Source organism: Xenopus tropicalis, chromosome 5, assembly GCF_000004195.4.
Source record: "Xenopus tropicalis strain Nigerian chromosome 5, UCB_Xtro_10.0, whole genome shotgun sequence".
In the NCBI taxonomy this organism is placed as follows: Eukaryota; Metazoa; Chordata; class Amphibia; order Anura; family Pipidae; genus Xenopus; species Xenopus tropicalis.
In genome coordinates, this window is record NC_030681.2 from 6,020,291 (window position 1) to 6,043,971 (window position 23,681).

General features: G+C 46.0%; 2 protein-coding genes across 6 annotated transcripts in view; both read left to right on the forward strand.

Moving 5' to 3' along the window:
* The first annotated feature begins 106 nt into the window (after positions 1-106).
* LOC101731018 lies at positions 107-2,506 on the forward strand. 2 transcript variants are annotated; one of them, XM_004914820.4, is made up of 5 exons: positions 107-685; positions 869-1,060; positions 1,244-1,321; positions 1,486-1,566; positions 1,783-2,506. In XM_004914820.4, exons 1-5 carry the CDS (start codon positions 638-640, stop codon positions 2,218-2,220), a joined length of 837 nt encoding a protein of 278 aa, XP_004914877.2. In that variant the 5' UTR covers positions 107-637; the 3' UTR covers positions 2,221-2,506. The 2 variants fall into 2 exon arrangements, with proteins under 2 accessions (XP_004914877.2, XP_017949579.2); XM_018094090.2 differs by lacking the exon at positions 107-685 and having other exon boundaries at positions 704-1,060.
* Positions 2,507-5,980: 3,474 nt separating this feature from the next.
* togaram2 (TOG array regulator of axonemal microtubules 2) overlaps positions 5,981-23,681 on the forward strand; it is a 48,252-nt gene continuing 30,551 nt past the window's right edge. For 3 of the 4 annotated variants that reach the window (XM_031902486.1, XM_031902487.1, XM_031902488.1), the window contains exon 1: positions 17,976-18,085. The gene's annotated coding sequence lies outside the window, so the exon portion shown is untranslated. Of the gene's footprint in view, positions 6,045-17,975; positions 18,086-23,681 lie in introns of those variants that run through there. The other variant, XM_012963993.3, reaches the window with a different exon arrangement.

Below are 23,681 nucleotides of genomic sequence, written 5' to 3' on the forward strand. Positions count from 1 at the left end.
GACAGACACAGTGACAGTTACACATAACTATAAACCCAGTGAGAATGAGGGATGAATGGATATTGGGGAGTTGTATCAGGAGTCAGAACCAGCAGTGCAGAGAAGGGAAAGGGACAGACAGACACAATAAGATTTTTATTTCACTTTATTTCCCCTTTTGAGAAATAATTTAGAAAATATCAGAATAGAACTAAATTCATTGTAACAACATTTCAGCTGCTGTTGGTTAAGAATCACAAAATGTCTGACCGTGGGAGCAGTGAAGCTGAAGGAGACGGACACCATAGGGTTAATTTATTAGTGGAATTCAAAGTACAGAGAAACCTGCTATAAAATGATGTTTTTAGAAATGTGTATAATCTCTGTACAGCGCTACAGAATGTGTCAGTGCTATATAAATAGTTCTATTTACTGAATACTGTGCTGTACTGCCCCCTGCTGGCCATTTGTTTGTAAGAATCCTACATTTCCATTGTACATGTAACAAGCAGAATCGGCTTCTTTCTGCCAGGGGTCACGTGACCATGATTGGCAGCAATGACATCACAATGCCCATGAGTGCTGACATCACAATGGAGCCCAGCGGGTATCAGGGCTGCTCACAGCCGGGACTGGCAGATCAGCGATTGCAGCCAACATGAAATCACTGATCTTCACACTTTTGATTTTTACCGGATTTTTACGAGTAAGTTCTATGTATTTATACTGGGGGGATAATGGGCTCTGTACCCGAGTCCCTATGGCTTCCCAGTTATTAGTCTCATCTCTCAGTATTTCACTTATTTTTATTGGGTTTGTCAGAAGGTTTCTATGCAATGTACAGTACAGCGCCGCGGCCCATCTGATCCGTGTCACTTGTTCCCTACAGGAAAGACCTATCAATGACGATGATGAGAAATTCTATTATGGGACTGAGCCAGTAGCCCACGCTGTGCCCGGGCCAGTTTGCCCAGTGCCCATAGAAAGGAACAAAGAGGAGTTCCAGTGCGGCAATACCCAGTTTGTACAGGAGAAGCCCGAGCCGCTGCCCCTGCTCATTCCTGGGGATATAACATGTGATGTGAGTTTCTATTTGTTTCATTGAATGTTTCTTTCTGTTTCCCCAATGTAACTGAGTATAATGGAACCCGGAGCCACTGGGCCAGTACAGTGTAAGTGACTGGGTTCCTCCCAGAATGGCCCATTGTTCCATGTTATTTAGTGTTTGGCTGCTGTGTGAGTAACTGATACTCTCCTATTGCAGGGCTTGCTGTGTCCCATTCTACCTACAGCGGGTCAGAACCCAAACCCACAGCCAGATCTGAGCGGCGCCATCATGCAGGTAAGTGGGATCCGTAGAACAGAATCTCATAGACACAATGATGTAGGGAATTATTATTATTGTGAGCTAAATACATCGCCAGTCGGCTCTAACTGCCATAACCGACTGATCCCTTAGTGAGCGACTGTCCAACTGTCTGACCCACTGATTTCCTTCTCTCGTAGGATTTCCTACCAATTCTGCCTTATATCAAGCGCCTCTTCCGTGATACCGAGCAGCAGCCTAGTATGGAGGAGATCCTTATGGTGAGCGGGAATTACATACAACTCAGGGTGGGAGTCCGACGGGTTATCAGGGGTTATTGGGTAATATTCCCCCCCTACTCTGTCCCATCAGCTGCTACTGAGTCCTTCTATCAATACAATATAGGAACATTATACAGTGAATTATGAAATATTTGGGGGAAATGAATTCCCTTTGAATGTTCTTTGTAATAAGTCTCTTTCTCTCCATTTATGTAGGACTTTTTGTCTCCACAAACCCTCATCCTCATCCTACTGGAACTCTCTTGTCTGTATATTTGGGACAAAATGAAGGCACAAGAGGCCGGAGATGGTGCCTGTGCCGGGACAGAGAGTGAAGGGGAACAGAGCGCGGCTATAAAGCCCCATAACCATGAGGAAGATGAGGAGGAAGAAGCGCTACAAATGAGAGAAAGCACAAAGCGGAAGCCTAGAACCGCTAAAGTTTTCTTTTCGCGGAAAAAGCAAATCTGTTTTTCTAACGAACATCAAGGATCAAAGCCTAAAGGGAAACGTCTGGGCTTTAATGTTAGAAGGTGTTTGTGTCGCAGCCCAAGGGAAACAGAGAGAAAGAGAAGAACGAGAGGAGAAGAGAAGAGGGAATTCCAGCAGCTTTCCCTACAGTTCCTGAGCCTGTGCCTGGGGGGGGATTGCTGAAGAGCTCTATCCCTCCGGCTAAGGGCATGAGAAGCACAAACTGAATGAAATACAGAGACAGTGGGTGGGAGGGAGGATAAACACGTCCCCTAATGTTCCTGCCCATAACTGGCACGGTGACCCCCAACCAACAGGGATCATGTACAGGGGGCGGAGTCTCTGGGCTTAAACACATGTCACTAAGTCAATATATTTGCAGCATTTTATGACTTTGTTATCTTGCTTTTTCCCAAAATGTTCTCACTGCTCTGATGTGGTGAAGAGCATTTTTAATAAAATATGAAATGAGATTTTAATTTTGTCTTATTCTAGTGATACATTGGCCGGGGGGGGGGGGGGGGGGACTGAGAAAGAGTTGGTTACACTTGTGTTGGTTTTATGTATAGAGACCCCTTAGCTCAAAACCAGCCTGAAGGCCAGTTAGGGGGGGATTTGGGGTGAGTGCTTATTTGTGCCCTGGGTACCCCTGGAACTATAGCAGGGTGACTGTTACCCCAATGTTTCTATATATCTGTAACCTTGTTATGGGCTAAGGGGGCCCAGCCTGAAGGCCAGTTAGGGGGGGATTTGGGGTGAGTGCTTATTTGTGCCCTGGGTACCCCTGGAACTATAGCGGGGTGACTGTTACCCCAATGTTTCTATATATCTGTAACCTTGTTATGGGCTAAGGGGGCCCAGCCTGAAGGCCAGTTAGGGGGGGATTTGGGGTGGGGGGGCTGTTTGTGCCTCTGGGTACTGGGAATGCCAGGGGGGGCTGTAAGGTGCCACAGACAGTCACTATTTATTGGGCTGGGGGAAGGATGTTCGGGGCTCTGTGTATTAGAAATGACAGGGCCTATTTTAAATCCCAGTCTGGACCTGCATTGCTCCTCCAGGTCTGTTAATCAGCTGGCTTCAGATGTACTGCTTCAGGAGTCAGAACCAGCAGTGCAGAAAATATACACAGCCAGGCACTGCTTTCAATAGCAATGACAGTTACACGTAACTATAACCCCGGTGAGAACGAGGAATGAATGGGTATTGGGGAGTTGTATCAGGAGTCAGAACCAGTAGTGCAGAGAAGGGAAAGGGACAGACACAGTGACAGTTACACATAACTATAAACCCAGTGAGAATGAGGAATGAATGGATATTGGGGAGTTGTATCAGGAGTCAGAACCAGCAGTGCAGGGAAGGGAAAGGGACAGACACAGTGACAGTTACACATAACTATAAACCCAGTGAGAATGAGAGATGAATGGATATTGGGGAGTTGTATCAGGAGTCAGAACCAGCAGTGCAGGGAAGGGAAAGGGACAGACACAACGACAGTTACACATAACTATAAACCCAGTGAGAATGAGGGATGAATGGATATTGGGGAGTTGTATCAGGAGTCAGAACCAGCAGTGCAGGGAAGGGAAAGGGACAGACACAGTGACAGTTACACATAACTATAAACCCAGTGAGAATGAGGGATGAATGGGTATTGGGGAGTTGTATCAGGAGTCAGAACCAGCAGTGCAGGGAAGGGAAAGGGACAGACACAGTGACAGTTACACATAACTATAAACCCAGTGAGAATGAGGAATGAATGGGTATTCGGGTGTTGTATCAGGAGTCAGAACCAGCAGTGCAGGGAACAGAAAGGGATAGACACAGTGACAGTTACACATAACTATAAACCCAGTGAGAATGAGGAATGAATGGGTATTGGGGAGTTGTATCAGGAGTCATAACCAGCAGTGCAGGGAAGGGAAAGGGACAGACACAGTGACAGTTACACATAACTATAAACCCAGTGAGAATGAGGAATGAATGGGTATTGGGGAGTTGTATCAGGAGTCAGAACCAGCAGTGCAGGGAACAGAAAGGGACAGACACAGTGACAGTTACACATAACTATAAACCCAGTGAGAATGAGGGATGAATGGATATTGGGGAGTTGTATCAGGAGTCAGAACCAGCAGTGCAGAGAAGGGAAAGGGACAGACACAGTGACAGTTACACATAACTATAAACCCAGTGAGAATGAGGAATAAATGGGTATTGGGGAGTTGTATCAGGAGTCAGAACCAGCAGTGCAGGGAAGGGAAAGGGACAGACACAGTGACAGTTACACATAACTATAAACCCAGTGAGAATGAGGGATGAATGGATATTGGGGAGTTGTATCAGGAGTCAGAACCAGCAGTGCAGGGAAGGGAAAGGGACAGACACAGTGACAGTTACACATAACTATAAACCCAGTGAGAATGAGGGATGAATGGATATTGGGGAGTTGTATCAGGAGTCAGAACCAGCAGTGCAGGGAAGGGAAAGGGACAGACACAGTGACAGTTACACATAACTATAAACCCAGTGAGAATGAGGAATAAATGGGTATTGGGGAGTTGTATCAGGAGTCAGAACCAGCAGTGCAGGGAAGGGAAAGGGACAGACACAGTGACAGTTACACATAACTATAAACCCAGTGAGAATGAGGAATAAATGGGTATTGGGGAGTTGTATCAGGAGTCAGAACCAGCAGTGCAGGGAAGGGAAAGGGACAGACACAGTGACAGTTACACATAACTATAAACCCAGTGAGAATGAGGGATGAATGGATATTGGGGAGTTGTATCAGGAGTCAGAACCAGCAGTGCAGGGAAGGGAAAGGGACAGACACAGTGACAGTTACACATAACTATAAACCCAGTGAGAATGAGGAATGAATGGGTATTGGGGAGTTGTATCAGGAGTCAGAACCAGCAGTGCAGGGAAGGGAAAGGGACAGACACAGTGACAGTTACACATAATTATAAACCCAGTGAGAATGAGGGATGAATGGGTATTGGGGAGTTGTATCAGGAGTCAGAACCAGCAGTGCAGGGAAGGGAAAGGGACAGACACAGTGACAGTTACACATAACTATAAACCCAGTGAGAATGAGGAATGAATGGATATTGGGGAGTTGTATCAGGAGTCAGAACCAGCAGTGCAGAGAAGGGAAAGGGACAGACACAGTGACAGTTACACATAACTATAAACCCAGTGAGAATGAGGAATGAATGGATATTGGGGAGTTGTATCAGGAGTCAGAACCAGCAGTGCAGGGAAGGGAAAGGGACAGACACAGTGACAGTTACACATAACTATAAACCCAGTGAGAATGAGGAATGAATGGGTATTGGGGAGTTGTATCAGGAGTCAGAACCAGCAGTGCAGGGAAGGGAAAGGGACAGACACAGTGACAGTTACACATAACTATAAACCCAGTGAGAATGAGGAATGAATGGATATTGGGGAGTTGTATCAGGAGTCAGAACCAGCAGTGCAGGGAAGGGAAAGGGACAGACACAGTGACAGTTACACATAACTATAAACCCAGTGAGAATGAGGAATGAATGGATATTGGGGAGTTGCTCAGAATTCAGTGTTATTGGGCAAAAGCAGATTTTGGGGGTAAATAAAGGGTAAGTTTCTGTGCTGGATCAAAGCAAGAGATGGAGTTTGTATCTGAGAGCAGAGAACCTGCCCAGTCCCCCAGTTCCCACAGGCTTGGGGGGGGGGGAACCTCTCGCTGGGAGTCTTAATACCAACCTCATTCTTCAGATTTTGCTGCCGGCCTGGGGGGCACCGGGCTCTGAATGATTTAGTGCCATGGGAACCCGTTGCTGGGGAGATGGCAGAAACATTCCTTCCCATGGCTCCATCAATGAAAGGACTTCAAGCAAAAGCCCCGGGGCCTGGGGCCAATATAACTTTTCTCCCATCTATCAGGGGGCAGACAGGCTGCGAGTGCCCCCCGAGCATCATCTCGTGCTGGAGAGCAGCAACTAGTGGGCAGAGTGGCACCCCCACAGGTAGGGCTCATAGGATCCTACTGATCCTTCTGAACAGGTACATTATATATTCTCTTATTAATAAGCAGAAGGCAGGGATGGGGCTTGTGCTGCCACCTCGGGGGTGCTGGGAGTTGTACTGTCCCTTAGAGAGGGTCACTAGGTAAATATGGGGTTGCTGTGTGGGTACATACAGAATGCAGCCCTCAGCTGGGGGCAATGCTACTAGCAGCTCTGGAGAGGGGGGGCGGGTTCCTTGGTCTAAAAATAATGGAATAATAATGTATAAGAATATTGCTTTCGGATGATTTTCCCATAATCCTTCACCTTTAAAGCCCTCCTAAGAGTAAAATGTATAAAACCAGAGAGTTTGATCAAACAGCCGAAAGCTTTGCCCAACATCGCTGGCCCTTGGCCGTCCAGAATTGCTCAGAATTAGCCAGCTATTGCAGGCATAGAGACTAAGGGGCAGAATTATCACTAGAGAAACCACCCACCCTCTATTCATTCCTATGGGATTTTTAGAAGCTCATTTATTAATGGGTGAAAGTGAGAATTGAACATTTGATAAATACACTTCTATAAATCCCATAGGAACGAGTAGAATGTGGGTGCATTTTTCTGTGGGGAGTAATCTCACATTTTGCTAAATCTGCCCCTAAAAATCTTTATCCTAGCTGAGCATTCCCTCTTCCCTGCGCTGTTAAAAAAGGTGTAATGTCCCCTTAAGTATTAAAATGCGTGAAGCATTTTTTTTTTTGCAAATCCCACCATATTTTGGGTAAGGTCTGCCAATAATGGGTCACAGTAAATAGGGCCAGTTAGTAGGAATGAATATATGAGTATGAATATGAGCAGCGTGCCTGCTGAAATGATGGGGTGTAATTCCACTAGCTGCCCTGCAGGGGTCGCCAAATCTCAGCAGGAGCAGAGGGGCCTGTGAGTTATGCCTGTCAGTTATTATTATTATTATTTATATAGCGCCATCAGTTTACGCAGCGCTTTACAGAATAGAGGGGTACAAAAGACAGGACAGTTAACATGTACATATAAACCATTCACAAAAATGGGTTTGCGGTTACATTGAATGAGGAATGGAGACACTAGGGGGAGGGCCCTGCTCGCAAGAGCTTACATTCTAAAAGGGGGGCATTTCTATAGGGGGGCATTTAATTCCCTGAACCAAACTCCAGTTGAGGAATATAAGAACCTTTTGAAATATGCCTGCACCCTAATCATCTCCCATTCTTGCTTCTGGTCCAAAGAGCTTACAATCTATATGTGTTTCTCAAGTTGTACATCTTCTGTGCTTGGTGTGGGCTCCTTTCCCCTCATAGCCCTGTTGTACAGCAGGGCAAAGTAAGACTGTCCTTAACGGTGAGTACTACAGATTCCTGCAGAAGGAGCCAAACTGGCCCTCCTCTGTACCCACCTCAGTGCCCAACTCTACATCCCTCTATTAGCAGATGTTGTGTTTGGGTCTCATTCAAGGGGCAATTGGGAGCAGCAGGTGAGGAATATAGTGGATAGAAGGAATAATGGTATCAACAAACCTCAATGAGGCTGCAGAAGGGAAGAGAATAAAGAATGGGGTACGAGGGGTGCACTTTGTCTGTACAGTGGGTGCCCTATGTGCTGAGATGCCAGGCTGGCAAATATCTGACCCTGGTGGCCCTTATAAAGGCTCATCTCACTAGTCACAGGGGCACCGCTGCCATCAGAAATCATGGTGGTCTGGGTTTCTTAGCTCACTGATCAAACATGGGTGATGGGTTCCGCCCACTGATCAAACATGGGTGATGGGTTCCGCCCACTGATCAAACATGGGTGATGGGTTCCGTCCACTGATCAAACATGGGTGATGGGTTCTGCCCACTGATAAAACATGGGTGATGGGTTCTGCCCACTGATAAAACATGGGTGATGGGTTCCGCCCACTGATAAAACATGGGTGATGGGTTCCGCCCACTGATCAAACATGGGTGATGGGTTCCGCCCACTGATCAAACATGGGCGATGGGTTTCGCCCACTGATCAAACATGGGTGATGGGTTTCGCCCACTGATCAAACATGGGTGATGGGTTCCGCCCACTGACCAAACATGGGTGATGGGCCCCGCCAACTAAGTAGAATGGAGCCACAAGTTATGATCACCGAAAATATCCAATCCTCCTATTCCCCTAGCAAAACCAGTCACATACCAACACACCCCGACCCTGTCCATTCCTCAGTGAGCCCCCTTTTGTCTCCAGAACCCCACTGTGACCGGGCCCCTGACAGAACTTCTTCTTGTCCCTTCTTCATGGGGGGCCTTTAGGTTATGAGGCTCCAAGACTTCTGAGGTCGCCCTGCCATAATGGACCCTCACTGGGCAGAGTAACGTAGGGTTAGGGTTGTCCAACTGGAGCAGCCACATCAGTGCTCACGTGAGCACCAGTGCCTATAGGAATAGCCTACAGCCCCCCCCCCCAAGTCTCATTCATAGTAACTCCCTGTAGGGCCTTTCTCTACTTTTTTTCTTTGAATATTAATTATTAAACAGGTTATTCACTTTTAAATTAACTTTCATTATGACATAGACATTCGTATTCTGAGACAATTTGCAATTGGTCTTCATTTTTTATTTCATGTTGTTTTTCAGTTATTGCACTTTTTATTCAGTTTGGTATTTTAGCAGCTATCTGGTCGCTAGGTTCTTGTTTCCCTAAGTAACCATGCATTGGTTAGAAAGTGAGACTGAAATATGAATAGGAAAGGAACCCAGAGAGCTTCCGGGGTCAATGACCCCCATTTCAAAGCTGAAAAGATGCAGAAGGGTAAGGCAAATAGTTAAAAAAAACTTTAACAAATAAATAATGAAGACCAACTGCAAATTTGCTAAGAATAGGACATTCTATAACATACTAGAAGTTAATTTAAAGGTGGCCCACTCCTTTAAGACAATTGCTTTCAACTATCAGTATTTACATCATCCTGGCGTTCTAAGAATTCCTTCCCCAGGGGACAGTGCTTGTTCCTAGAAACCATGGAAAGGGAGGCCGGTGCTGCTATTCAGTGCAACTCTCCCCGGGGTAGGGCAGCATGTAGCGGGTGTATTATTAGGACTCTGGATATAGAATATCTCTGGTGACCCAGCATCTATCACGCAACAAAAACCCTTAAAACTGAATCTATAGAATTTTTTTTTTCAAGAAAGAGGTGTGGCTTATTGGAGAGTAGGAGGGGTTTGGGGAAAAGCCAGTTGTCGCACGTCAGGGTGCTTTTTCGTGCAGTATTAAGGTGTCTTCATGCAGTATTTTTGTGTTTTTTTCTTAATCATGAAAACGACTGGCTGATTTCCTTGTGTTATGTTGGGATGTGTCCAACTGGTTTTTTCCATTTTTGATATTTTGAACCAAACCATAAATGAAACAATTAGTTATAAAAAGATTTTGGGTTCTGCCACTAGGTGGCGCAAGCAGCGAAACCCAAGTGCAGCAACAACTTTCTGCTAAAAATCCTTGGAATACTGTGCTGCTGCAAAGGCTCTAGAAATCACTACAATACTACGGTAACTTGGAGAAGAGCGTCTCCATAGACTTAGCTACCCCTAGTGATAGAGAACATTGTATAGGTAGAAGCAGGTTGGATCAGGAGCTGAGAGAACCCTATGCAAAACAATAGTTTGGCTTTTTCTGGACCCACTGTCTATTATAAAACCCAATAATTGCCCCACCATTAGGTTCATCAGACCCCAGTAAGTCTTTGTGGGTCTTAATAATTCCAGGCAGGACTCACTGTGTTGCTTTGTTCCAATATTGGCACCTTAATAATAACAGAGGGAGCCAGTGTGCCCTGGAATTCTGGGAATTATCTCTCCCCAAGGTTAGTGAAAGTTGCTGTGTTCAGTGCAAACACGGAGCCTCCCCAGCAGTGCAAATGGAATAGACTGGTCGCTACATAACAAATGTGCTTCTGGGCTCTGCTGGGGATCATCCATCTCAGGAGAGGGGGGGTGTCTGTCACTAACAGGCGCCGATAAGAGTATTAATAGGGTCAGAACAAACAAGCCTTATGTACTGTATATATCTGTGCGCAAACATTAATGTATTGACTGAGGCTGGAATTCCATTCAGGGCAGGATTAGTTAATGCTTAAGCACATACCATCACTATTTAATCATTACCCCCTACTCTCTATACAATATTGTTATATTTGTTACTTAAGTATTAAAAAGGGCCAGTTCCTTTCTGCAAAGATCAAACTTCATAATTCTATACTCCATTTTGTCCTTCTGTTGACATCTTGCTCTAATGTTTTAATTTTGCTCTACTGTCTTCTTCTTGCCCTACTGTCTCTATCCTGCCCTACTGTCTGTATCCTGCCCTACTGTCTCCATCTTGCCCTACTGTCTCCATCTTGTCCTACTGTCTCCATCTTGCCCTACTGTCTCCATCTTGCCCTACTGTCTCCATCTTGCCCTACTGTCTGTATCCTGCCCTACTGTCTCCATCTTGTCCTACTGTCTCCATCTTGTCCTACTGTCTCCATCTTGCCCTACTGTCTCCATCTTGCCCTACTGTCTCCATCTTGCCCTACTGTCCACATCTTGCCCTACTGTCCCCATCTTGTCCTACTGTCTCCATCTTGTCCTACTGTCTCCATCTTGCCCTACTGTCTCCATCTTGTCCTAATGTCTCCATCTTGCCCTACTGTCTCCATCTTGCCCTACTGTCTGTATCCTGCCCTACTGTCTCCATCTTGTCCTACTGTCTCCATCTTGCCCTACTGTCACCATCTTGCCCTACTGTCTCTATCTTGCCCTACTGATTCTATCCTGCCCTACTGTCTCTATCTTGTCCTACTGATTCTATCCTGCCCTACTGTCTCTATCCTGCCATACTGTCTCTATCTTGCCCTACTGTCACCATCTTGTCCTACTGTCTTCATCTTGTCCTACTGTCTCCATCTTGTCCTACTATCTCTATCTTGCCCTACTGTCTCCATCTTGCCCTACTGTCTCCATCTTGTCCTACTATCTCCATCTTGCCCTACTGTCTCTATCTTGCCTTACTGTCACCATCTTGTCCTACTGTCTCTATCTTGCCCTACTGTCTCCATCTTTCCCTACTATCTCTATCCTGCCCTACTGTCTCCATCTTGCCTTACTGTCACCATCTTGTCCTACTGTCTCTATCTTGCCCTACTGACTCTATCCTGCCCTACTATCTCCATCTTGCCCTACTCTCTCCATCTTGCCCTACTCTCTCCATCTTGCCCTACTGTCTCCATCTTGCTCTACTGTCACCATCTTGTCTTACTGTCTCTATCTTGCCCTAGGGGTAGAATTCCTATTGTTTCTACCTCCATATCTGCCAGTTCAGCCCTGATCGTCAATGGAGGGAACAAAGTCATAATTGGTATGTGCATGGCCACCTTTACTGTTACCACTCTGTCCTATTGTCACTATCTTGCCCTACCCTTCCGTTTGGCTCTACTAATGCCATGTTGCTCTATGTCATTATCCTGCATTACTGCTGATCTTGTTCTACTGTCTACATCTTGATCTACAATGACTATCACGCCCTACTGCTGCCATCTTGCTCTATATCAGAGCTATCCAAATTATTACATGTAGTGGGCCAATTATTCCTTAAACAGATGTTCCATGAAACCCTGGGGTCCAACAGAACAAGGGGGAAGGTAAGCAGGCATTGTTATTGTGGCAGCAGGAGAAGGGCACCATTTGCCAGCTAAGACCCAGAGCCCCCATGGCCTCTCAAACAGTACGACCGATAAGCCCGGCCCTGGCCATATTGCCTTATTGTCTCCATGTTAAGCTTATACTAAATCCCATGATGTAGAGATATATTTCAGAATATGCCTCTTTTTGTTTTTTTCCATTCAAACATTTCCCGGAGTAGTTACAGGTAATGGCATTTTTGCCTGGGGCAATAACATAAACATTGCAGCCAAGGAGAATAAGGCTAATAGGGATGGGGGTGCTAATGCCCGTTAGCTGTGTCGGAGTACTCGTTCTGCAGGTCCCTGTCACCCACTAACCTGTATCAAGTCACATCTCTCGTCTAATTACACTTGTGAGTGGGTGCGTCAAAATGGCACGCTAATTACACAGGCAGCCATGCTGCAAGAATGCCGTTACTATGGAACTCCCAGCCAGAGCCGTGAGGTAAAAAATGCACCTAAATTTCATTTTAAGATGAAAAATGAAGGTTGCAGAGAACACGCCTAGAACTGTGTGTGTCTGTGTGAACACGCGTGTGCGGGACTGGAACCTAAAGGAACAGCTGTTTGGTTCTGTCTTGGCCAGAGCCATGTTTAGGGAGGATCAGTAAAGTGATCTTCAGGCCCGGCCTGGCAATCTGTGGGTTCCGGCTAATGCCAGAGAGGCTGCTGTAACGGCCATAGCCCAGGCCCACTCGCCTCACCCTGCTCGCCTCACTGTATTTACAGAATGAGTTCACTGGCGCACATGTGAGGACTGAAAATAAGTGGTTGTTTGGGGAGGGGAAAGTGTTAGTACAATTTATAAAGGAAACCCAGACAGGTAAATCCATCAATCTGTCAAGAAGGATCATTTCTGTCAGTCCCCTCATGTGACATGTAAGGTACACAGAACTACTGTACTGAGAAGCACGGCGTTGCTATAGTTACATGATACTTCCTGAACTTCCAGGCCCCGCCCACTGCTTAGCAATCCTAGTGACTCTCCCGCCAAAAATCTTTAAAAACATTGGTAATTTATGGTCTGGGGTTGCCCCTTGTTCATGGAACTTCTTTCTGCAGATAAACCCCCAGTGTCCCATTCACAGAAAAGTAATGTTGGGAGCTGCAAATTTAGATTTTATTTGTATTTATGCACATTAGTAGGAGTTGCCATAGTTTTTCTTAGACAAGAGGTCTTCAGACCTCAAGTCCCCCTTTAATGGTCCAACATTTGGTCAGGCCTCCTTAGCTCAAAGGGTGAGTGTCTATTTGTGTCCTGGGTACCCCTGGAACTATAGCGGGGTGACTGTTACCCCAATGTTTCTATATATCTGTAACCTTGTTATGGGCTAAGGGGGCCCAGCCTGAAGGCCAGTTAGGGGGGGATTTGGGGTGAGTGCTTATTTGTGCCCTGGGTACCCCTGGAACTATAGCGGGGTGACTGTTACCCCAATGTTTCTATATATCTGTAGCCTTGTTATGGGCTAAGGGGGCCCAGCCTGAAGGCCAGTTAGGGGGGGATTTGGGGTGAGTGCTTATTTGTGCCCTGGGTACCCCTGGAACTATAGCGGGGTGACTGTTACCCCAATGTTTCTATATATCTGTAACCTTGTTATGGGCTAAGGGGGCCCAGCCTGAAGGCCAGTTAGGGGGGGATTTGGGGTGAGTGCTTATTTGTGCCCTGGGTACCCCTGGAACTATAGCGGGGTGACTGTTACCCCAATGTTTCTATATACCTGTAACCTTGTTATGGGCTAAGGGGGCCCAGCCTGAAGGCCAGTTAGGGGGGGATTTGGGGTGAGTGCTTATTTGTGCCCTGGGTACCCCTGGAACTATAGCGGGGTGACTGTTACCCCAATGTTTCTATATATCTGTAACCTTGTTATGGGCTAAGGGGGCCCAGCCTGAAGGCCAGTTAGGGGGGATTTGGGGTGAGTGCTTATTTGTGCCCTGGGTACCCCTGGAACTATAGCGGGGTGACTGTTACCCCAATGTTTCTATATATCTGTAACCTTGTTATGGGCTAAGGGGGCCCAGCCTCAAGGCCAGTTAGGGGGGGATTTGGGGTGAGTGCTTATTTGTGCCCTGGGTACCCCTGGAACTATAGCAGGGTGTCTGTTACCCCAATGTTTCTATATATCTGTAACCTTGTTATGGGCTAAGGGGGCCCAGCCTGAAGGCCAGTTAGGGGGGGATTTGGGGTGAGTGCTTATTTGTGCCCTGGGTACCCCTGGAACTATAGCGGGGTGACTGTTACCCCAATGTTTCTATATATCTGTAACCTTGTTATGGGCTAAGGGGGCCCAGCCTGAAGGCCAGTTAGGGGGGGATTTGGGGTGAGTGCTTATTTGTGCCCTGGGTACCCCTGGAACTATAGCGGGGTGACTGTTACCCCAATGTTTCTATATATCTGTAACCTTGTTATGGGCTAAGGGGGCCCAGCCTGAAGGCCAGTTAGGGGGGGATTTGGGGTGAGTGCTTATTTGTGCCCTGGGTACCCCTGGAACTATAGCGGGGTGACTGTTACCCCAATGTTTCTATATATCTGTAACCTTGTTATGGGCTAAGGGGGCCCAGCCTCAAGGCCAGTTAGGGGGGGATTTGGAGTGAGTGCTTATTTGTGCCCTGGGTACCCCTGGAACTATAGCAGGGTGTCTGTTACCCCAATGTTTCTATATATCTGTAACCTTGTTATGGGCTAAGGGGGCCCAGCCTCAAGGCCAGTTATGGGGAGATTTTGGGTGAGTGCTTATTTGTGCCCTGGGTACCCCTGGAACTATAGCAGGGTGACTGTTACCCCAATGTTTCTATATATCTGTAACCTTGTTATGGGCTAAGGGGGCCCAGCCTCAAGGCCAGTTAGGGGGGGATTTGGGGTGAGTGCTTATTTGTGCCCTGGGTACCCCTGGAACTATAGCAGGGTGACTATTACCCCAATGTTTCTATATATCTGTAACCTTGTTATGGGCTAAGGGGGCCCAGCCTGAAGGCCAGTTAGGGGGGGATTTGGGGTGAGTGCTTATTTGTGCCCTGGGTACCCCTGGAACTATAGCGGGGTGACTGTTACCCCAATGTTTCTATATATCTGTAACCTTGTTATGGGCTAAGGGGGCCCAGCCTGAAGGCCAGTTAGGGGGGGATTTGGGGTGAGTGCTTATTTGTGCCCTGGGTACCCCTGGAACTATAGCAGGGTGACTGTTACCCCAATGTTTATATATATCTGTAACCTTGTTATGGGCTAAGGGGGCCCAGCCTAAAGGCCAGTTAGGGGGGATTTGGGGTGAGTGCTTATTTGTGCCCTGTGTACCCCTGGAACTATAGCGGGGTGACTGTTACCCCAATGTTTCTATATATCTGTAACCTTGTTATGGGCTAAGCGGGCCCAGCCTGAAGGCCAGTTAGGGGGGGATTTGGGGTGAGTGCTTATTTGTGCCCTGGGTACCCCTGGAACTATAGCGGGGTGACTGTTACCCCAATGTTTCTATATATCTGTAACCTTGTTATGAGCTAAGGGGGCCCAGCCTGCTTATGAGCATATAGCTTTTTATTTCTCAGTATATTTGTATGTATACATATATCAGTGTTGCCATATTACTTTCAGAGGCATTCTCTTCTGACCACTAGGGGTTCCGTTGCTGTGGGTAATGTATACACTAAGCCATTGCTTCCTAATTTTCTCGGTGTTAATGGGAATATAAATGGAAGCTGAACCCCATGCAAGCTATAATTTCCCCTGACAATAGGTGTCGTGGGTATCAGTAACAGCCATAAATAACAATTGCACTGTAACTGAGCACCCAGGCAATAGGCCCTCATAACGAGGTGTATGTATCCCATGCAATGAGCGGCTCGGTTACCCTCGTCCCCGGCAGCACACACTCACATGATAATTATTACTGTAAATAGGTCAACAGGGCTTTGTGTTAGTGAGTTTCTCATTACTTGAGACTGCAATCACGCCAATCAGTGGGCTAAGAGGAACGTTAGAACTATATGGCTGCTCCCACCCAGGAGTATTATGTATCAAGCTTCCATATGATATTAATAAGAATTAATATTAACCCCTTGGCACCCACTGTAAATAAATCTGTACAGAATTAGGGCCTGTTGCTTTGAACCCAAGCTGCTAAGGCTGATGGCAGAAGGGCTGTGTGCCAACAAGATGCCCACTGTACCCCCCTGCTGCCTACCATTCATTTCTGTGCCAGTACTGTGTCTGAAGCACTTATACTGGAATATATGAGAGGCAGCACATGTGGTTTTGGTCTGGCTGAACCCCCCACCACTACCTTAAGAAGTAGAAAAAGTGCAAAAAAAAAAAAGCAGTATAATTAATAAGTAACATATAAAAGTAGGGCCCCCAATAGATGAATTAGTACCCCTTCAAAAATCCAGAGCATTACTACGCTCCCTTGTGTTCTATGCAAAAAAGGTAGTAATAATGAAGTGGATGAGCCCCATTCCTCCCACAATCCAACAATGGATAGAACTAATAAATGGAACACTACCGCTGATCAAACTGACATATAATGCCCGGGGCGCACCTGGGAAATTCGAAAAAATATGGGAACCCTGGCTAGATGCCAACCCTAATATCTCTCTATTGGACGATTAATCCACAAATAACCCCTGGTGTACCTTGACAAGTTGATACCACATGGAGTCTTATTCAAAATTGTCACCAAATACGTAATGCAAATAACTGTACTCAACAATGATGTAAGTGCCAATTTACTTTATTGTACCTGTTTTTCTTTTTTTGTTTATTTTTGTTTGTTTAAAAATGCAAAATAAAAACCTTTTAAAAAAAAAAAAGTAGGGCCCCCATTTTACATTTTTCAGGGGATCAGGAAAAAATAGTGCAATGTAAAATCAGGAAAAAATGTTTTAGAGCCACATATTTGTCATGTACTCAAAGGATATAAGGACAGGAGTCAGTTTTACTTTGATATATGATATTTACTGTGTTAATGACCTTCGGGAGGAAATTTCGGCGACCTAGTGATGCGTATGCCTTCCCATCAGTGACGGTCGGAAGGCATTTTGGGGAGATTAGTTTCCCGCTGTATTTTATTTTATCACGGGCGACTAATCTCCCCATTGGGGATCAAATTATAATCTCTCTAATGCTTTATTTGCCAGTCCTCCCAGCAGACATAATGGCACCTATTCCCATTAGAAGAAAGGAGGTTCCAGCTAAATATTTGGAGGGGGGTTGTTACAGGGGGAGCTGGGAAGTTGTGGGATTCTCTCAGTGGTACTGGCAGATACATTAGATAGGTACAAGGAAGGGGAGTTACAGGGAGAGCTGGGAATTTGTGGGTTCCCCCCCCCCCCCGAATCAGTGGTACTGGCAGATACATTAGATAGGTACAAGGAAGGGGAGTTACAGGGGGGCTGGGAAGTTGTGGGACCCCCCCCCCCCGAATCAGTGGTACTGGCAGATACATTAGATAGGTACAAGGAAGGGGAGTTACAGGGGGAGCTGGGAAGTTGTGGGACCCCCCCCCCCCTGAATCAGTGGTACTGGCAGATACATTAGATAGGTACAAGGAAGGGGAGTTACAGGGGGAGCTGGGAAGTTGTGGGATCCCCCCCCCCCTGAATCAGTGGTACTGGCAGATACATTAGATAGGTACAAGGAAGGGGAGTTACAGGGGGAGCTGGGAAGTTGTGGGATCCCCCCCCCCCTGAATCAGTGGTACTGGCAGATACATTAGGCAGGTACAAGAAGGGGTTGGGGGGCTTTTTAGCAAGTGAGGGAATACAGGGTTATAGACAATAGCCCTTAGTACAAGATCCGATTGCCATCTTGGAGTCAGCAAAGAATTTTCCCCCCTTTTGAGGCAAATTAGAGAGGCTTCATATGGGGTTTTTCACCTTCCTCTGGATCAAATGGCAGTTAGGCAGGTTATATATAGGCATAAAAGGTTTCAAACAATGGACATGTTTCTTTCCCCAAGCTAACCTACTAGGTTACAACTCCCAGCATGCTCGGGCAGCCTCTCCAGCTATGCACATAACTTGGCAGCACTACCAAACTAAACAGCGTGTTAGCCCTGTTGTAAATGTGACAGGAATGAAGTGGCCAGGCTGGCAGGGGAAGGGTTAATCCCTTGCTCTCCCACAGAGAGCCCTGGTGCTGCCAAGGACACCCGGTGCTTTCTGCTCCATTTGCATAACAATGCCCGGCCTGCCCCCTCCACTCACACCTCAGCCCTGAGCCGGTTGCCAAGCAGCCCTGTTTGCCTTAGGTAAGTGTGTGTGTCCTACCTGTCTTACTCCTCCTGGTTCCTTCCTCTCCTCCAGCAGCTTCAGGGGCCGTGGGATCAGCAGGAGCGGGGAGTTCTGTCAGGTACGTGTTCCCATGTGCTGAGACTTCTCTAGCGCCTTGTTACCCCTCAGCTCTCTGCTGGGAGATACTGTATGGGACTGGCATTGCTATACACACTCACATCTTGGCTTACTATACACACTTTCCCATAGTTACAGCCCTTTCCCCTGACATCATTCTGGCCAACTATAAACATGGTCCCACGGTTACAGAACTATAGCGGGGTGACTGTTACCCCAATGTTTCTATATATCTTTAACCTTGTTATGGGCTAAGGGGGCCCAGCCTGAAGGCCAGTTAGGGGGGGATTTGGGGTGAGTGCTTATTTGTGCCCTGGGTACCCCTGGAACTATAGCGGGGTGACTGTTACCCCAATGTTTCTATATATCTGTAACCTTGTTATGGGCTAAGGGGGCCCAGCCTGAAGGCCAGTTAGGGGGGGATTTGGGGTGAGAGCTTATTTGTGCCCTGGGTACCCCTGGAACTATAGCAGGGTGACTGTTACCCCAATGTTTCTATATATCTGTAACCTTGTTATGGGCTAAGGGGGCCCAGCCTGAAGGCCAGTTAGGGGGGGATTTGGGGTGAGAGCTTATTTGTGCCCTGGGTACCCCTGGAACTATAGCAGGGTGACTGTTACCCCAATGTTTCTATATATCTGTAACCTTGTTATGGGCTAAGGGGGCCCAGCCTGAAGGTCAGTTAGGGGGGGATTTGGGGTGAGTGCCTATTTGTGCCCTGGGTACCCCTGGAACTATAGCAGGGTGACAGTTACCGCAATGTTTCTATATATCTGTAACTTTGTTATGGGCTAAGGGGGCCCAGCCTGAAGGCCAGTTAGGGGGGGATTTGGGGTGAGTGCTTATTTGTGCCCTGGGTACCCCTGGAACTATAGCAGGGTGACTGTTACCCCAATGTTTCTATATATCTGTAACCTTGTTATGGGCTAAGGGGGCCCAGCCTGAAGGCCAGTTAGGGGGGGATTTAGGGTGAGTGCTTATTTGTGCCCTGGGTACCCCTGGAACTATAGCGGGGTGACTGTTACCCCAATGTTTCTATATATCTGTAACCTTGTTATGAGCCAAGGGGGCCCAAACTGAAAGCCAGTTAAAGGAAGATTTGGGGTAAGGGTTTATTTGTGCCCTGGGTACCCCTTGAACTATAGCAGGGTGACTGTTGCCCCAATGTTTCTATATATCTGTAACCTTGTTATGGGCTAAGGGGGCCCAGCCTGAAGGCCAGTTAGGGGGGGATTTGGGGTGAGTGCTTATTTGTGCCCTGGGTACCCCTGGAACTATAGCGGGGTGACTGTTACCCCAATGTTTCTATATATCTGTAACCTTGTTATGGGCTAAGGGGGCCCAGCCTGAAGGCCAGTTAGGGGGGGATTTGGGGTGAGTGCTTATTTGTGCCCTGGGTACCCCTGGAACTATAGCGGGGTGACTGTTACCCCAATGTTTCTATATATCTGTAACCTTGTTATGGGCTAAGGGGGCCCAGCCTGAAGGCCAGTTAGGGGGGGATTTGGGGTGAGTGCTTATTTGTGCCCTGGGTACCCCTGGAACTATAGCGGGGTGACTGTTACCCCAATGTTTCTATATATCTGTAACCTTGTTATGGGCTAAGGGGGCCCAGCCTGAAGGCCAGTTAGGGGGGGATTTGGGGTGAGTGCTTATTTGTGCCCTGGGTACCCCTGGAACTATAGCAGGGTGACTGTATGGGATCAATCTGATATCTCCCACCTTAAGGTAGGCATAGTAGGAAAGGATCTGCTCATTTGGTGACCTCACCGGATCTTTCAGTGTATGGCCAGCTTTAGTTTTGAAATCAGGAATATAATATATAGAAATCTAGAGCATTGTATTATATCAGGGATACAAATATATAAGATTAATGACTGAGGATCATATATTAATCTCTTACCTGATACCCTGGGCCGGTGCTCTTGTTCGCTAAAAACTGCACCAGCCAAGGGTATTTCTGCAGAAGATCCTCGCCACCATCTTCTTCATATTTTTTCATCTTCTTTTTGTCCTGGTCCATCTGGCGCTTGCACAGTAGGGTAAAAAGCCAAACTTAGAAATAAAAAGCTGTTTTTTTACTCTAATGTGACGCCCAAACCCCAGGAATAATAAGAGAGAAGAGAAGGTAAGATTGCGCCAAAAACGTTCTTCAGGTATACCCTGGGGTAGGGCAGTAAGCTATTACAATCACTGTGGGGGGTTGCCTAACATTTGTCACCCCCTAGTCATTTAAACTTAACTTCTCCTTTAATGTTAAACCAATACGTTTTCAATTAGGAACTCCCTACATTTTTCATGTATGGTATATATGTATGAATACTTTTATTAATATAATGCTTCTTATGTGCACAGCAATGTACAGTGATCTGTCCAATTGTAGGCCAGGTATCAGTCTGGGAAGGCCCATCGGGGGTGCCCACACACGTGCAGACAAGCTGCCAAATTGGTCTGTAGGACCCTGCCCATGCATGCCCACCTTTAGGATGCATTATTTCTTAAAATGAATGTACTAAGTAGTAATTAGATGTGTGACATCACTATACAGGTATGGGATCCATTATCCGGAAACCCATTATCCCGAAAGCTCCGAATTACGGAAAGTCTGTCTCCCATAGACTCCATTTTAATTGAATAATTCAGATTTTTAAAATTGATTTTGTTTTTCTCTGTATTAATAAAACAGTCCCTGTACTTGATCCCAACTAAGATATAATTACCCCTTATTGGGGGCAAAACAGCCCTTTTGGGTTTATTTAATGGTTAAATGATTCCCTTTTCTCTGTAATAATAAAACAGTACCTGTACTTGATCCCAACTAAGATATAATTACCCCTTATTGGGGCAGAACAGCCCTATTGGGTTTATTTCATGGTTAAATGATTCCCTTTTCTCTGTAATAATAAAACAGTACCTGTACTTGATCCCAACTAAGATATAATTACCCCTTATTGGGGGCAGAACAGCCCTATTGGGTTTATTTAATGGTTAAATGATTCCCTTTTCTCTGTAATAATAAAACAGTACCTGTACTTGATCCCAACTAAGATATAATTACCCCTTATTGGGGCAGAACAGCCCTATTGGGTTTATTTAATGGTTAAATGATTCCCTTTTCTCTGTAATAATAAAACAGTACCTGTACTTGATCCCAACTAAGATATAATTACCCCTTATTGGGGGCAGAACAGCCCTATTGGGTTTATTTCATGGTTAAATGATTCCCTTTTCTCTGTAATAATAAAACAGTACCTGTACTTGATCCCAACTAAGATATAATTACCCCTTATTGGGGGCAGAACAGCCCTATTGGGTTTATTTAATGGTTAAATGATTCCCTTTTCTCTGTAATAATAAAACAGTACCTGTACTTGATCCCAACTAAGATATAATTACCCCTTATTGGGGCAGAACCGCCCTATTGGGTTTATTTAATGGTTAAATGATTCCCTTTTCTCTGTAATAATAAAACAGTATCTTGTATTTGATCCCAACTAAGATATAATTAATCCTTATTGGATTCAAAACACTCCTATTGGGTTTAATTAATGTGTTATTGATTTTTTTAGTAGACTTAAGGTATGGAGATCTAAATTACAGTAAAACCCCGTATCCGGAATACCCTTGGTCCCGTGCATTCTGGATAATGGGTCCTATACCTGTATACTATTTATAAAGATTTATTTTATAGGTTAATTGTGGCCTTTGTATTTTAAGGGGTTTCCCTCTGTGTAACCTGCAAGCACTGCATGTTGTATATTTGCCGTATTTATGATTGGCTGATACCCTGATGGTTGGTTGGCGCAGTATCAGTTTCTGTAGGCACTTGGCGATGTCACCGTGTGAGAGTTGCCCTATAAATATCTGGGTTAGTAGGGCTTGTCCCTGATTGTGTGTAGTAGTAAGAAGCTGTAGGAATATATTATTTATGGGCAGTTAATACAGCGCATCTCAGCGTATTGACATGTGAATGGGACGGCTTGAGTTACTGTTGTCCCTGTGACTCGGAGCGGGGGGGGGGGGGGGGGGGGTGTTTGTCTGTCAGAGTGGCCCTGGGGGTTAAAAGGGGTATTATATTGTGTAACATATACATTAGGGATATCCAACCTGCAGTCCTGTTGCTGTTGTAGAACTGCAACTCCCAGAATCCTCCTGTGCCTTAACCTGACTGCAATGACTCTGGTGTTTCTTATTGAAATCAATGGCCTCTCAATGGCTAAATATCAGTAACAGAATGATGCCGCTGTGCCACAGAGAGAGCAGGGCTCCGGGACTGACGGCTGAACAACCCTAAACATGAATTGTGCGGATAGAATTGGTGCAGAGCAGACAATATCGTGATAAACTGCGTGCGCGGTTCAGACTCACTTTCCCTCTATACAACAAATGGATGCGGCTCATTTATTAACAATAGCCGACTATGCACGAGTGCAGTGACCCATGGCAACCAATCAAATTGTGGCTTCTGTCTGAACAAAGCTAATCAAAGATTGGTTGCTATGGGTTACTGCCCAGGTACGGATTCGCCCCAGGTTAGTAAAAGACCTGGCTTCATGAGAGGATTATAGTCCTTGCCATTAGGCTTAGTTTGTATATACATGAAAAACTGCAAAGCTGCGGCTTTCTGACAGGAAGGAAGTAGAGCCAGTCACATGATTAGCAGGAACTAGGCGTCTCCATGGAAACAGGAGACGCTATAACTTACTCGTTGTTTCCGGGATATAGAAAATTACTTATTTTAGTCACAAACATTCCGTTAGTCATGGTCCCCAAACTGTGCAGCCCACAGGGGCCTAAGGGTGAAGACACACGGAGCTACTAGTAGCAGCTACTTGTCATGGCTACTAAAAATAGACAATAGTCTCTACGTGTGTTTTAGCAGAGGCAATTCTCAGTATTGTCTATGGCAGGGGATTTTCTGGAGTTTAGTAGCCTTGAAAAAGAAGCTGCTACTAAGTAGCTCTGTGTGTCTTCACCCTAGCAGCAGAGGGGGGCACAGGCAGGTACCAGTTAGTACTCATTTAGATACTCCAGGCAGCAGAGGAGGGGCTTAAACCCAAAACATCCAAAATGTCCTGCTCACAATGTCAGACACATCAGACACAGAAACAGGACAGACTTGGCATTTCATTTGCTCTGTTTGGCGGCCCCTATAGCTCCTCTTACCCCTAATGTATTTGTTATTGACTGTATAAGTGGCCCGCAGTAATGTCTCTTATTTCTAATAACTGATTGGATGTACAAAAAATGGTACATCCACGGCCATTTTTCAAAAACATGTCCATGCTATTGAATGAGCCTATAAGTGTAAGGCTTCATATTGGACTGTGTTAATCAGCAGTTCAGTTATTATGACTTTGCTGTGTGTAGTATTAAAGATCATTTCTCTGGTCCTGAATTAAAGCCCAAAAAGAAAAATATATAAAGTATTGATCCAGTCCCTGGGTTGCTGCCAGTGGAGACTTGAATGGCATTGAGCTGTCACTGAACACACACAGGGTGGATTTAAGACAAAGATTCACACCTGAGCTCTTTTCTGCCAAAATCTGACTGTATATCTGCAATGGCTGGTGGTTGCCATTTGGGTTTATCTGCCT